Source organism: Chelonia mydas, chromosome 5 (genome assembly GCF_015237465.2).
Source record: "Chelonia mydas isolate rCheMyd1 chromosome 5, rCheMyd1.pri.v2, whole genome shotgun sequence".
In the NCBI taxonomy this organism is placed as follows: domain Eukaryota; kingdom Metazoa; phylum Chordata; order Testudines; family Cheloniidae; genus Chelonia; species Chelonia mydas.
In genome coordinates this window covers 127,527,350-127,543,603 of record NC_051245.2, presented here as the reverse complement: position 1 = coordinate 127,543,603, position 16,254 = coordinate 127,527,350, and the positions used below count along the sequence as shown (strand labels likewise).

Genomic DNA, 16,254 nt, shown 5'->3' with positions numbered 1-16,254 from the left:
TGCCATCCTCCAGATCATTAATGAAGATATTGAACAAAACCGGCCCCAGGACCGACCCTTGGGGCACTCCACTTGATACCAGCTGCCAACTAGACATGGAGCCATTGATCACTACCCGTTGAGCCCGACGATCTAGCCAGCTTTCTATCCACCTTATAGTCCGTCCATCCAGCCCATACTTCTTTAACTTGCTGGCAAGAATACTGTGGGAAACTGTGTCAAAAGCTTTGCTAAAGTCAAGGAATAACATGTCCACTGCTTTCCCCTCATCCACAGAGCCAGTTATCTCATCATAGAAGGCAATTAGATTAGTCAGGGATGACTTGCCCTTGGTGAATCCATGCTGACTATTCCTGATCAGAAGAAGCAGCAGCCTGTTCGGGCTCCAACCACACTTCTCTTGGAGTGCCTGAGACCATGGTACTGTCAGCAGCCTCAGCCACCATCACCTCAGTGCAGATTACAGGCTTGGTACTGACAGCAGGCTTTGTACTGCAGGACTTCCAATTTCCCAAGGACCTGGCTGCATCTGACATGCCCGATTCTCTGGTGCTTGGCTCCTATGTTCTTTTTGTACCAAGGACATCGAGATTGCCTGAAGTTCATCTGGTACCGATGGTTTCACCTCAAATTTCTTCAGGCACTTCACCATTCCAGAGTGGGTTTGAGGATGAGGATTCTGATGAAGACGTTGCCTTGGTGTCCCAAATATCAGTTCAGGTCTCTCCCCTCGCTTCTGTAGAGGCCCCTTTCCAGAGGTCTCTGACAAGCCTATAACCACTCGTGGCACAAGATTGCAAGCACCATCTTGCTTGTTTGAGCGCCCACGGGTGCCTTCTGAGCCTTCTGCACCACCTCCTTGGCCACATTGGGACCCTTGATCAGTCTATCGTCAACAATATTCCAAGACATTGAGCACCACCCATCACAGAGAGACAACCGGCATGGCCTGCTCCCTCTAGGAGACCTGACCCTCAAGAAGAATCCTTTGAGGAGCAGGAAGCTCGAGCTGTTGATGAGGTCTCTCCTACAGCCAATATCTCCTCTTCATGTCCGGATGAAGCTATCATTTGTCCTCCTCCTTCCTTGGCGGAGAATTTTAAGCAGTTCCAGGATCTGGTCAAGAGAATTGCTGACTTGTTGCAATTAATTCAAGGAGGTTAAAGAACCTCATCATACGCTGCATGTTATCCTTCGTTTGACCTCATCTGCCCCCATGGCTTTGCCTGTCAATGAAGCCCTTCTGTACCAGGTGCTCCTGTTAGGCCTGTCATCTGCCCCAACTTCTGAGGTTATAGATGACTTCAATTTGGGCCTGCAATTGAACGTTCAAAAATCCACTTTGACCACTGTGCAAAACTTAGAATTCATAGGAGCTCTGCTTGATTCAGTAGCAGCAAGAGCCTACATTCCTCTGCGTAAGTTTGTGGTCCTTTCCAACAAAGCCAGTGCAATTCAACTCAGCCCCCATACTGATCAAGCCCTCTGATCAAGAACTGTTTTCAGTTGTTAGGGCACATGGCAGCCAGAGACCCTGCCAGAGACCCTGCAAGATTCCAAATCCATTGCCATCAGGGTGGCTCGGGACTGTTTATTCACCAAACCGACACAGTTTAAATGTACATCTTTCCATATCCACCTGCATAAAACAATCCCTCAACTTTGGTAGAAAGACCATTACAGTGTCTACTCAGAAGTCCAATTTGCACATCCTCCCCCAGCGGTTGTCATAAAGACAGACATCTCTCTGCTATGGTCGGGAGCACATCTAGATCCAGGGCAAGTAGGCGTCGCAAGAGACTATGTTACACATCAACATCCTGGAACTCAGAGTGGTTAGATACCCCTGTCACCAGGTTTTGCCACTAATTGCGCAATCTCATAAAGGTCATAAAATCATGGGGTTGGAAGGGACCGCAAGGATGCAGGATTTGTTTGGACTACATATCATGCATATTTATATCGGCAAAGAGGCACAAGATCCCACTGCGTCAAACCTGTCAAGCTTTGTAATTGGTGCATACGCAACCAGGTCTTCATCACAGCAGCCTATCTCCCAAGGATTCAACATGTGACTCTGGATGCATTCAGCAGGCACTTCTTCCAAGACAACAAGTAAGAAATAGGATACAGCAAATCATACCAAATATTCCGTCAGTGGGGCACCTCTCAGATAGACTTGTTTCGCCACAGTTTTGTGCTCAGTTTTGCTCGAGAGGCAGACTGGGTCACAGATCTCTGGGGATATTTTTCACCTTCATTGATCGTTGAATCTCCTTGTACGCATTCTCATCGATTCCTCTAGTTCTCCTCAAAGTACAAAAGACAAAACCAGAGTCATCCTAATAATTCTGACCCTGTCCCAGATTAACATGTTTTCCTTGCCTGATACATCTGGCCATTTGCTCTCCAATCACTCTCCACACTGCTCCTCATCTCCTCTCCCAGGAAGACAGGATGATCCTTCACCCCAGTCTTGCAGTGCTTCGTCTCAAAGCACGGTTGGCCGATGATTCATGGGTCTGGACACAGTCTGCTCAGAGGAAGTAAAAAGAATTCTGTAACACAGCAGGAAACAGTTCTACTTGCTACACATACTTTCAAAAATGGACAAGATTTCTTTCTTGATGTGACCTCAGACATATTCCACCAATGACCTCATCGCTGCCAGATTTATTGGACTACATCCTAACACTAAAAAGTTTAGGACTATCGCTGAGCTCTATTAGAGTCCATCTGGTGGCCATCATGGCTTTCCACTCTCCAGTACAGGGTTATTCTGTGACAGATTTATGTTACCAATCTGCCTGAGGCATCAGGTGATCAGGCTGAGGCCACAGGATCATTACGGGAGGGAATGAAGGAGCACACCAAGTGACTAAATTTTAAAGCTTTATTAATAACAGCGGAGGGTGCTGGGTTCTCCCCACGTCACTCGGGAAGAAAGAAAGCATTAGTGCCCATGCCCTAACCCACTTTCTTACTCACACACGCACCACCCGAGGCTGGCCAAGCCTGGGTGTAACGTCAGAAGAAGAGGGGGAAGGGTGGACGGGAGTTCTGTCCTGTGCACAGGCTGCCCAAGGTCCACTGTGGATCTCTGATTTGCTTCAGCTCTCAGGAGGGTTTTAAGTCCTTAGGTCTTTTGGGGGCATTTTGTTTAGGGACCATTGTTCCCTGTGCTCTTTGTACCAGTCCAAACCAGCCTTCCGTGGCTTCCTCAGCTTTCCCAAAACACCCTGTTGTTTCCCCCACACTGGCCTTCACTGTCTCACTAGTTTTCACAGCCCCTGCAGTTCTGTTCAGCTGAATCATCGCTGGTTGGGGTTGGAATCCAGGCTCCCGTCTTTCTTGGCAGGCAGCCAAGAGTAGGTCGTAGGTCGTGTGCCATGGCCTTGGGCTGGAGTTAGCGTCTTGTCTTCAGACCTAGCTGGAGCATCGAGTTAACCCGTTCCCTTCTCTCTTCCTCCCTGTACGGCCTCTCATAACCTGCAAAGGAACCTTTCATTCCACACTTACACCTTTAACCCTTCCCAAACTGCCTTGCGATGCCTGCAACAGCGTTAGCAACATACAACGCTGATCTGCCTCCCCAGGGAACCCCCTGAGGGAGGGGGCCATTGGGTTGTGACAATTCCATTTTTCCCCATCCCATGACAGTGAGGTTCGTCAGGGGACTAGGAAATGTCTATCTGCCAGTCAAACACCCTACTCCTATTTGGGACCTCTACCTGGTCCATAAATGCCTTCCAAGATCACTTTGAACCGATGGATACCTGCTCACAGCTCCATTTATGAAAGAAAGTGGCATTCCTGATAGCCATCACGTCAGCGCAACGGGTTGGGGAAATAGCGGCCCTTACGGCATTTCCCTCCCTTTTACAGTATTTTTTAAGGACAAGGACGTGCTACGACCCCATCCAAAATTTTTACCTAAAGTTTCTTCTGAGTTTCATATTAACCAACAAACAAAAGGTTTCTCTCCCCGTTTCCCCCCCCCGTCCCCCCCGCTCTCCTGCTGGTAATAAATAGCTCACCTTTCCTGATCACTCTTGTTACAGTCTGTATGGTAACACCCATTGTTTCATGTTCTCTGTGTATATAAAATCTCCCCACTATATTTTCCACTGTATGCATCCGATGAAGTGAGCTGTAGCTCACGAAAGCTTAAGCTCTAATAAATTTGTTAGTCTCTAAGGTACCACAAGTACTCCTTTTCTTTTTATAGATAATCAAGAAGCATTATTGCACACCCTTGACATCAGACCTTCTGTCTGGTTAGAACTAAACCCTTTAGAAAGACCCTCAAATTGTTTGTCTCCCTTGCAGATAGATCTCAAAACAGGCTGCAGTCTCTAGTCAAAGACTTTCTAAGTCGCTATCTGGCTGCAGTAATTCTTGCTACAAATCTTGTAATATTCAAACACCTTTGAACATAGCTACTCGCTCAAGGTCCATTTCCATCTCTGCAGCATTCCTCAGAAACATGCCCATTATTGAAATATGTAAGGCTGCTGCTTGGGTGTCTTTACATATATTTGACGAACAGTACACAGTAGCTCACAACTCTGCTTCTGATACTGTTTGGCTTGGCTGTACTTTCTTCTATGCTAAATTCGACTCTGAAGCGCCCCACCCAACCCTGCCTTAGAGGGAACTGCTTGGTAGTCACCTAGAGTGGAGCACCCGTAAGGACACTACTGGAAGAAGAAAAAATGATTATTCACTGTGTGCGGTAACTGAGGTTCTTCAAGATTTGTATCCCTACAAGTGCTCCAGTACCAGCCCTCCTTCCCCTCTACTTTGGAGTTCTCTGCGGTGGAGCTTGGTGGTAGAGAAAGAACTGAGGGCGGTTCACCCACCCAGTGCTATGTAACAATGGCTCAGGGCACGGGGCTGAGTAGCACACATCTGTGGGCCAGTCAGACACTGCTAAGAGAAATCTCCAATCAAAGGTGCAGCGGGCACTAGCACGCCTCCAGTGGAGCACCGTGCGGGACACATCTTGACGAACCACAGTTACTATACAGGGTGAGTAACCATTTCTAAAGTATCTTAAATTCCTTAACTTGATCTGAAGAGAAAAACAGTTTTTCATAGCATAATACTATTAAAAACAAAGAACTTTATGTATAACTTCTTGAGAAAGTGTCTGGTAATAGAGTGTCTAAAATTACATTCTAAAGTATTTTTTTTCTGTGCTACCAGTTTTTAAATCAAAATTTCCACTCATCTGCAAATATATTTGATTCTGTGTCCTTAAAGTTTCTAAACGTGGAAAAAATTAACTCAGAATTAACTGAAAATTAATTCAGAATTAACGGAAAACATTTTTTAAAATAAAACGGGGGGGAGCTGAGGTGGCAGTTTTGTAAACACGTGTAGAAAAAAAACTAGCAAAACTCTGGTTGGTGTCCTCATCCAGGACAACAAGTTTACACTGAAAAATTGAAGTCTTTAAGAATTATGCTAAAACTTACAACATTCACATCCTTGGCTTACTTGAGGTATCTGTAGGGGTAATTTTATTTTGTTACATTATGTTTATCATTTTGATTTTCCCTCCTTCAGATTCCCAACATTTGAGATTCTCAAACAAGGATTCTTTATCTGTCTTCATCTCATATCCATGGAGCTATCGTAACTTATACATTATCTGTTCATCGAGAAAAGTTAGTTGGTGCAGAGTTGGAAAAGATTAAAAGGATTCAGATTTTTCCGGACACCTCAAAACCTGTGCAATTTCAAAGCTTGAAACATTAGGGTTTTGTAACAAGCTGAATTTTTATTTCGTGTAGTTTTCCCAGCTAAACTTTACCTCAGTAAAGGCTTTTAAAACTAATCATTTTCCAATTACAATGATGTAGAAGCTTTTTGACTCCTCAGTTAATATATATGCTCTTGACCAGGATGGATTGATTTAAGTCAGTGCAATTTAAATCACCCAGTTTAATCATAATTTAAATCAGTAAGCTGAAAACCTTTATTTAAATAATGTATTCTAATCGTGTTCTGCATTTGTACTTTTTAGTTATTTTCCTAAAGAAAAGTTGATTTTCATTGGTTGTTAGCAATTAAAACATGTTGATTTTCAGTTAACGATAGCCTTTACACTGAGGCCTTGTCTACACTGCCACTTTACAGTGCTGAACCTTTCTCACTCAGGGGTGTGAAAAACACACCCCTGAGCGATGCAAGTTTCAGCGCTGTAAAGTGGCAGTGTAGACAGTGCACCAGCACTGGTAGCCACACTCCCAACACTGGTAGCTACTCCCGTCGTGGGGGTGGGTTTTTTACAGCTCTGGGAGAGGTCTCTCCCAGCTTTGGTGCCGCAACTACACAGCCACGTTAAAGCGCTGTCGTGGCTTCTGGGGGCTTCCAGCCCCCGACCCTGCTCCCGGGCTGGAGCGCTGGAGCAGAGCTCAAGGGCTGGCTTAAAATAACTGGCAGTCCGGATCCGGTCCATGGGCTGCAGTTTGCCCACCCTTGGCTTAGCCAGTGACTTCCACAGTTCTGTGGTTTTACTTTCTTCAAAAAGTGTCAGCAAATGTATTGCTTAACATTATTTTTATGTTTATTTTAAATGATTTTTAAAAGTTTGGAGTTGTCAATTTCAAATTTAATCTTAAATGGGTTTATTTTTAAAATATAAAATCAATTTTTTTATTTGTTTTTCCACCCTGCTATAGAAGTCAGTGTTGAAATTGAACTGTATCAGAATTTATTAACTGAATTGCATCTGGAATTTGGATAAATTTGGTTTTACTATATGCAGTTAATATTATATAAAAACAGCCAGTTATGCGTAAAGTACTTGAGCCTAATATTTTAATAATCCATTACCGGTTTTCTTGGTGCCTAATATTTTGTTCTTGCTGAAATAATTGTTTTAAATCAAAAATGTCTAACAGTGTAAAATTTAAATCATTACAGCTTTTGATATTTACCTCCATTAGGTACGTGCATTATTGCATACTGGAGGTATGGCTCGTGGCTGGGTGCCATCCGTTGCCCAATCTGCAGACAAATGGTAACACTTTATATCATCAAAGACCCGATGGTTCTGATTCCAAATTTAGGCCCGGATTCTGAAAACACGCACTCTCATGCTTACCTCTAAAAATAAGTAAGGGATGGCATAGAGGGAAATTGTGAATGGTAAGACTCTCTATTAGGGGAAAGGGGAGGGATATAGGCAGGCATGTGAGGGACAGAAGAACTGGTGATGGGGAGCGTGGAGGGAAAATGTGAGTGGGGCAAGAGTCTGAGTGGGGAAGTGAGAGGGAGACCAGGAGGGGAGAGAGAGAGACAGAATAGCAATAAGGTCAGGGGAGGTGAAAGTCTTTTGTCAGCTACACACCCACACCCACACACCAAGAGATTGGAAAGGGTTAGCAGAGTGTCTTTCTGAGCAACAGCAGGGAGGCCTACATTTCTGCATATGCATTTAAGCTTGAATTTTGAACCTGAAATGATCACTTATATTTTTGGTGGGAAGTGCTTCCTCCAAAGGCTCAAAAGCAAGAAAGCAAATTTAAAAAAAAAAAAAAACACAAAAACCTAATCCTTTTTTTAAAATCTCTCAATTTTTGGATGGTCTGGTAAAGACCATCTCTCAGCAATCAGGCTGTGAGGGTTCCCGCTGGGAAGAGCAGGGTTGCACTCCAGCTGGAACGGCTGGAGTGGCTGTCCAGAGACAAAAGAGGACAGAGTGTCCGGATATGGTTGAACGTGCCGTGGTGTGGTACATGGGGCATCATGAGATGAGATGTCGAATGATCATAATGATTATCTGCACTGGGAATAATGAATGGTAATGCTCAGAGTGAGTCTCCAGGCCCTAGCCCATTAAGGTTCCCCTTGACTGGAAAGCTGGCCATCTCACACTTCCTATGGGTCCAGCTCTTCGCCTCTGGAGATGAGAATAGATAAGGTCTTCTGCTGCTCCCCTGCCATCAGCCCTCTCTGTCCCTTGGCTATGGTTCTCTGGCTTAGAGGCAACTCCTTCTGCTGTTCCCTGGCCTTCAGACCCCTCTAGTCCTGGATCTGACTTGGGGTCACCAACCAGCTAACCCCTCTTGCTGCTCTCCTGCCTTCAACCTTCTCCCAGGAACCATAATCAGTCTCCTGGCTCTGGCCCTTCATCTCAGGAAAGTCTGCCGGCTAGTCTTCCCAGGTCTTCACCCTTTTCAGCCTCCTGGCACTGGCTAACCCCTCCACTGGCTCCCTGATGTTCCAGGGTGGGCCTACAGAGAGCTCTCTCACCATATCTCTTTCTTCCCCAGGCATCCTTTTTTATAGCTCAAAGGGCCAGTATCACCCTGTACACTCCTCTTTCCAATGGACTAAAGCATCCATATCTAGCCATGGAAAGTGACGAGCTATTTCATCTTAAGCCTGTCATTGATCTGGGACTGAGTGTTGCTCAACCTATGCAGTGGAAGGGGTATTTCATATTTGGGAGGGAGAGGAAGAGAGAGGAAACTGTCCTTTGGCAAGCTGCTGTTTAAAAAAAAAAGGGGGGGTGGGGAGGGCAGGTGTTTGCAACTGCTTGATGGATTAGTGGCAGAGTACAAGGTAAGGTTTCAAAGATGAAAAATTGCAAACAATGTGATAAACTGCAGAACCTTACGATAAAGTGTATCACATGAATATCATCACCACATATGTTTAAAATTACAATAGTTTTCTGTATATAGATAAAATGTACACATGCGTATGTATGTCATATTGTGTAGTTTTAGATATTTGTAGCAGAATTAATTCCCCAAACTATATTTTTCTTTAGGAGGAGACTTCTCCATTCATTACTCTTGCAAAAGCCCTGACTTATCCTTTTTTCTTGTCCTGCCCACTTTTTCTCCAATTTACTCACCTTATCCTCAAAGCTTCCCATTGTACCCACCAGCTTTCCAGTCAAGGGGAACCTGAATGGGCTAAGGTCTGGAGACTCACTCTGAGCATTACCATGATAGCCAGGATCACGGAGGAGGTTGCAGTGGATTCCCCCTAGGCTGGTGCACTTTGGAGGAACAGTGATGGAGAAGGGCTCTCAGCCACTGTGCTATAAGTGGATATACAATGAGCTCAAACTTTGCTGCTTTTATGCTTCAATGCAAGATCATCAGTAATGATGATGGAAGTATTTGTCTGATTTTGGGATAAAAAATTCAACCCCCCAAGCATCTAAGTGCCTAAGTCACCTCTGAAAATGGGACTTGAGTTCCTAACTCACTTATGCACTTTTGAAAACTTTACCCTTGATCTACTTCAAAGACTGGGTTCTTATACTTTGTCCTTAGTAAATATTCTTGAAAATAGCTTTCTATATCCTTTTTATAGTATCTTAAAATGTTAATTCTTTAAGACTTGGGAGCTGTATCTAAGTAAATACAGTGCAAGTATTAAACACTTGTTATTTTTAGGTTAATACTTAGAAGCAAGGCAACATATATCTAAAGTTGTACCAAGATTGGTCTACAGTAATGAATTGTACTTAAAGTATGAGGTTTAGCACTGAATTATTCCTGTTTCTTTTATGAATTTGCAATTTCATATTCATGAGAAGTGCCAGGCATGAAGTGGCTTCTTGCTGTTGTGCACAGGTAACATTGCTTTTACCACGCTTCAGTGAAAATCAGCAGGATGCAGCACAAGTGCTTCAGGATGTCAATGATTACAACCGGAGATTCTCAGGACAGCCCAGATCTGTAAGTAAGGTGGGGGAGGTGGGCGGGTCAATAACCAGTGAAAGACTGACACTGTTTTATAATGAGTGATTTTCTTCCAGGTGTTTATTTTCTGTTCATAATTCATGGGAATTACACAGGTTTTGTTTAGTAAATATAAGTTTCTGCAGCTTAAGCATAGAAACATTTATTTTTAACTACTCGTATAACCTTGCATTTCTGTTGTAATGACATGGTACTTACTAAAGCCCTGATTCAGAAGAGCATCCTTTATTCAGGAAGTCTGGTTAAACGTGTACTTACGTGCTTTCCTGATTCAGGGCCTAAATTATTCATAATTAACAAGTAAAGAAATATGTGGCTTGTAAAGAAAAATATTTCCCTTTTTGCTCCCAGTTTATAAAGACCCAGAATTGATCAGGAGAATTTAGCTTTGCTTTCTTCTGTATTGATATAGCTCCCTTTCTTTTGTAAATGTATTTTGAGTTCTGTGCTTCCTTGATTTCCTAATGAGTTGTGTGCCTTCTTTATTTTGTTCTCTAAACTTTTCTCTGAGTGTTATTTCTATAACTGGGTGTCATAATTAGAGTGGTAAGAACTTTAGAATGTACACCTTGCAAGCTACTGTTGTCACATTTGCTAGGCACAGTTCGTACACGCAGACCCTGATCCTACAAATGAGATGTGTCCAGGTAGATACCAGTGATTTCAGTGGGGTTCTGCCTGCACATATCTCATTAGTTTCTTCCTAGGGACCCTACCCCAAATAGTTTACAATCTAAATAGACAACACAGACAATATGAGAGAAAGGAAGTATTATCCCCATTTTACAGGTAAAGAGATTGAAAGCCTGGTCCAAAGGCCATTGAAATTAAGAGACTCCCATTAACTTCAGTGGATTTTGGATTAGGCTCTCAGCAACTTGCCCATGGTCACGTAGCAAGTCTGTGGCGGACCCAGGAATTGAACCTAGACATCCTGCCTGTGGATGTTGAACACAGTCAATTGCCTTAATCACAAGACTACCCTTACTCTCTAAAGTATTTTTTTAAGCTCAGTCCATGTCTCCTTTTTGCATTGGTTCTCAAACTGGGGGTCGCAACCTGGTTATGTGGGGGGTCGCGAGCCCCGACCCCACCGCGCAGCTACAAGTTGAGAGCCCCGATCCCTGCGCCCTGGCTGCGAGCCCCGACCCTGACAGGGAAGCGTGGCTGTGAGCCCCGACTCCGACCCCCCATGGGGCTGTGAGCCCAGACCCCAACCCTGGCCAGGAGCAGGGCTGCGAGCTCCAGGCAGGCACAGGGCTGCGATCCCTGAGTCCTGTTCAGCCATGTGAGGTTGCGAGTCCTCACCCCAACCAGGAGAGGGGCTGTGAGCCCTGAGCTGGGGCATCCAGGATGCTGTGAGCCCCGACCCCTGTACTGGGATTGTCAGGCAAAGCCCCAGCCATGCTGAGGGTTATCAGCCGGGAGCTCTGCCGGGCACAAGGTTGTTAACCCTCCAGCTCTGCCACACACAGCCCTGCCTGTCAGCCCCGAACCCCGCCACCCGCTGTGAGGCCTTCCGCCAGGTGCTTGGTTGTGAGCCACCATCAGCACCATGTGCCAGCCTCAGAGCCCCAAGCTCCTCCAGCCCAGTTCCACCTCCAGTGCTGCTCCACCTCCAAAGAAAGGGTGCCAAATAGAAGTTTGCCCAGGGCACCATTTTTCCTATGGCTGGCCCTGGCACTGAGACAACATTAGAGGGCTTGATTCGCAGCTGAACGAGTACTTTATTAATTAACAATCAGACACACAAGTGCAAACTTTCTCCTGAAAATAATGGCCACTTGTACTGCTGAAACCGCTAAAAAACAAAAGTATCTCGAGTCTTCCATTAAACTGGATTTTCCCAGTATCATCGCCTCTGGGATTGAAAAGCCGCAATGTGTCATTGGCTCTGAAGTTTTGTCTGCTGAATCAATGAAACCATGCAAACGGCAGCAACATCTTGAAACTAGACATCCTGAGCATAAAAATTGAAGCGTGGATTTTTTTCAAACGCAGAGAAGCAGCAACAAAGGCGGCCCGGCCTGGTGCTGATGGAAGTTTCCGACAGCAAACGTCTTCCGCTGCGGAGGCCTCTTACACCGTGTCACTACGAGCTGCCCCTACTCAAGCGTCACATGCAGCGAGTGAGGCGCTTATTCAGCCAGCAGGCAAGGAGACTGTGGCAGTCATGGTTGGCAAGGATACTGCCAAAAACCGGAATACCTCTCCCTGCCTAATGACACTGTGAAACGCAGATTATGTGAGATGTCTGAAGATATCAAAAACAAGTTGTGCATGAAATTAAAAATTCTGCTTTCAGTATGTTCAGCCTGCAACTTGATGAAACCACTGATGTTACTCGCTGCGCACAACTGGTCGCATCCGTACGGTGTGTTAATGCCGGGGATGTGAAGGATGAGTTCTTTGTGAACAACTTGAAACAACCACAACAGCACAGGCCATTTTCAATAAGGTGAACTCCTTTTTCAAAAGCAATGGCATTGAATGGAAAAATCTTTATGGTATCTGTACTGATGGTGCTCCAGCAATAATGGGTGCACAGTCTGGCTTTCGGCAGAAGGTAAAGGGTGTCTCACCTAATGTGATTGTCACTCATTGTGGAATCCATCGTCAAGTCCTCGCTGCAAAGACATTGCTAATATGCCTTAATGCTGTGGTGGATGTTGTTATACGAGCAGTGAACTACATTAAAGCTCATGCTCTGAATAGTCATCTCTTTCGAGAGCTCTGCAATGAAATGGGTGGTGAATATGAAGTTCTGCTTTTCCACACTCAAGTCCGATGGCTTTCTAGGGGATGCACATTAAAGTGCGTTTTTATACTTTGTGAAGAGATGGCAAAGTTTTTCGTGAAAACAGAAACAAGAGCTGAACAAAGTGTTCAGTGACAGGAAATGTCTTCTCTGCTTGGCATACCTAGTTGATATCTTTGGTAGCCTTAATGATCTCAGTCTGTCAATTCAGGGAAAATGTTCAACATCAATAGACCTGACTAATAAAATCAAAGCTTCCGGATAAAGTTGGATCTGTGGTGCAGAAAGCTGGACACAGACAGTTACGGCATGTTTCCGACACCTTCCTTGTTCAGCGAGGAGGAAGAAGTTAACATGGATAGCGCTCTCAAGTCAGCGATCAGTAAACATTTGTGAGCCCTTCATGAAGAGTTCTCACACTACTTCCCAGCGCTACCAGAAGCACTTCATTCCCCGGTGAAGAACCCTTTCAGTGTGGCAGCTGAGCAGTTACCTACTGACAATATTTACACACAGAAACATTTTGTTGACATGATCAATGATGATGGCATGAAAGCAAAATTCACACAGCTGCCTCCAAACCAGTTCTGGTGCTCAGTTGCAAGTGAATACCTACTGGCATCTGAAATGGCTCAGAGAGTCCTCCTGCCATTTCCCACTACCTACGAATGCGAGAGTGGATTCTCCAGTCTTCTCACAGAAAAGACGAAATCTCAAAACCGACTTAATGTGAAGGGCGACATCAGATGCGCCCTTTCTAAAACAACACCAAGAATAAAACTTCTTGTGTCAAATAAACAGTATCATCCATCTCACTGATTTTTGGCTGCTTCAGGTCATTAATTGCTGTCAAGTATTAAAATAAAATTCTACTTAAAAATAACTTTTCCACTTATATTTAATTCGATAAAAATGTGTTTTAGTCTTAATTTAAAAGCAGTGAGAAAAGGTAAATTCATTTTAAGCAATAGGGTTTAAATTTAGTATTTCACATAGTGTTAAATATCAAAAATGTGTTTTTAATTTCTAAGGGGGGTCGCACTCAGAGGCTTGGTGTTCGAAAGGGGTCACCAATACAAAAAAGTTTGAGAACCACTGCCTTTTAGTCTTCTATTCTGTGGCTCTGTCTGCTTTGGGAAAGGAGTCATTATTGAAACACTGCTCAAATTAAAAAATGGCTCCCACTGAACCATGGCTAATTAGTGTGGATGAAGCCACAGAATAAAAGATAAGAAGGCGCCATGGCTGGGTTTATTTTGTTTTCTAATCTTAAAGCTTGGACAGTCCCCTGAAAAGCCTCATTTAGCCACAGCTTATATATTGCATTATTCTTTTTCAGAAGAAATGTAATCCGTTGCAGCTTGATTATGGTATCTCATAGGGATCCCCAGATTTCTTCCATATTCTTAGATTTTCCATACTTTCTTCCATTGCATCCTACTCACTCAATTAACATTTTGCTTTCCTGAAATCTGTTTTTGTTAATTTACCTTTTCTTAAATATATACCCCTGCATTCTGTGAATCTTCTCTTTGCTATAATGAATTCAAGCCCCTTTCTTTATTGTATTGAACTAATATAACTTGTGATCATTGGTTCCAAACTTCTCTACCATTGTTATATCCTCAATCAGTTACTACTTATCAGTAAGAAATGGATCCAGAATAGTTTCTCCACTGCTTGCTCTTGCTACGTGGTGAATCATAAGTTGTCTTCTGTGTCAATCAAGATGCTAGTTTTCCTTTGATGCTAGTTTTCCTGTGTTTCTTACCCAATAGGTGTCTTGGCAGTTAAAATCTTTCATTAATTCATTATACTGTGGTTTCAAGTACCAGGTCGAGAAACTTTCAGTCTTGTGACCTAATGGATTCCAAAACTGGTGAATGTGGTAATATCAATGTTGTGCTTAAAAAAAAAAAAAAAAAGAAAAGAAAAAGAAATCCCATTTAGGAAGTATTTATTTTGGCATTTTGTATGATGCTACAAAAGATTAATTATTTCTATTTTGTTTGTTCATAGATTATGGAAAGAATTATGGATTTACCCACTTTACTGCGGCATGCTTTCAGGGAGATGTTTACTGTAGGGGGCCTTTTCTGGATGTTCCGTATCAGAATAGTCCTCTGCCTGCTAGGAGCTTTGCTCTATCTGGCTTCACCTCTGGATTTTCTTCCTGAAGCCCTCTTTGGAATTCTGGGATTTTTAGATGATTTCTTTGTCATCTTTCTGCTGCTGATATACATCTCTATCATGTACCGAGAAGTAATAACGCAGAGACTGAATAGATAATGAGTGGAAACAATCATGATACAGAAGTTTGTGTGGAATGCTGAACAAAGGGAACCATGACAGTATGACATAGTAAAGCACCTGTATAAACTTTTAGTTTTTGCAATTAAATAGCTTGTAGTAAATTACTTTGTGCAAATGTGAGGGGTTAAACTGTGGTGATGCTTAACTGGAATCTTTAATTTGTGTTACATACGCTTAAATATTGAAGAGGTTAGATTTATGATGTAATAAATTACCTACATCTGCTTACTCCCAATGAGCAATTGTATGTAATGCAAGATAATGCTAGTTATAAAACACCTCTTCGTGTGTAGTTTGTGAAAGGGAAGTTCTATTTATGTGATGTCAGGACTTCAAACAAAAAAGAATTCAGATTAGCTTGGCGCATTAAGACACTTCAATATATAGCTTATCAAACAGCTTAATGTCTCACTGTGGTGGGTCAAAGTATTTTTAAATAACAATAGTTTTTCATATCTGTCTATGCAAGAAGAAACCCAAAGACAGCATTACAGGTTGACGCAGTGAATTTTACTGCTGTACACAATTCGTATTGCACAAAGAGAAGAAAAAACACTTCAGTGTTGCTTTAACTGCACTATGTATTATATGTATTTCCAACTATTTTACTTTTCAGTTTTGGGGGGAAAAGGCTTTCCGTGAGGGCCAAGATGAAGAAACCAGGAATAGTCAACACTTTGGTGACTGGCACTGATTAATCTTTTTTCACATAGGTTTTGTGTACATTAGCAGTACAGTATTTGAACATCGGGTAAGTTGCACTGTTGTAAGCCCTACTTTATATCCCCCTGCAACACATTTAAACTGGGGGTTTGCATCCATGCAGCTACATCAAAGTAATTTACCACTGCAAAAAAACCCTGTAGGTTTTTAGTAGCAATTTGTTTGAAAGTGGAAATCCAAAGTGTATGTCATAACAGGATAGTTTTTACACTTAAAATTTTACCTGAATATGGATGGTAATTAATAAAGTAATTAAAGTATTTAGGTGAATCCAGTAACTTTATTCTTTGTCACAAGTTTGTATCAATAAGTTAAAAAAACAAAACAAAAACAAAACAGTAACTTGGGGCCATAGAAATCTGCTGAAAAATTAAAAATCTGTAAGATATTTTTTTTACCCCAAATGTTTGGAATTTGTGGGTAGTTTTAACACCAGATACCACAAGCTACAAGGAGAATGATTTGAAAATATTTTCATTTTATGAAATCAGTGCTGCTAGGAAACTCAGAATCCACACGCCATTCTGTGGGAATTCAGTACTTCCTAGCTGGAGGAAAGAAATATTTTTGAAGCAAAATAGCAAACATTCTAACTTTCTGAATACTTGAAAATAAAATTAATAGAATAAGCAATCCTTCGTATGGTTACATAATGTGGGTTGGGACATATTTTGAAACGGCCTCCATTAATATCGCCTCCATTTTCTGATCATGCAAATATATGTG

At 42.8% G+C, this 16,254-nt stretch overlaps 1 protein-coding gene across 8 annotated transcripts in view; it reads left to right on the top strand.

Annotated features, from left to right (window-relative positions):
* RNF170 (ring finger protein 170) overlaps positions 1 to 15,788 on the top strand; it is a 43,707-nt gene extending 27,919 nt beyond the window's left edge. For all 8 annotated transcript variants that reach the window (XM_037902299.2, XM_037902298.2, XM_043546667.1 and 5 more), the window contains 3 exons: positions 6,957 to 7,030; positions 9,606 to 9,710; positions 14,512 to 15,788. In XM_037902299.2, the coding sequence (XP_037758227.1) occupies positions 6,957 to 7,030; positions 9,606 to 9,710; positions 14,512 to 14,781 (449 nt within the window). In that variant the 3' untranslated portion in view covers positions 14,782 to 15,788. The remainder of the gene's footprint in view (positions 1 to 6,956; positions 7,031 to 9,605; positions 9,711 to 14,511) is intronic.
* Positions 15,789 to 16,254: the final 466 nt, after the last annotated feature.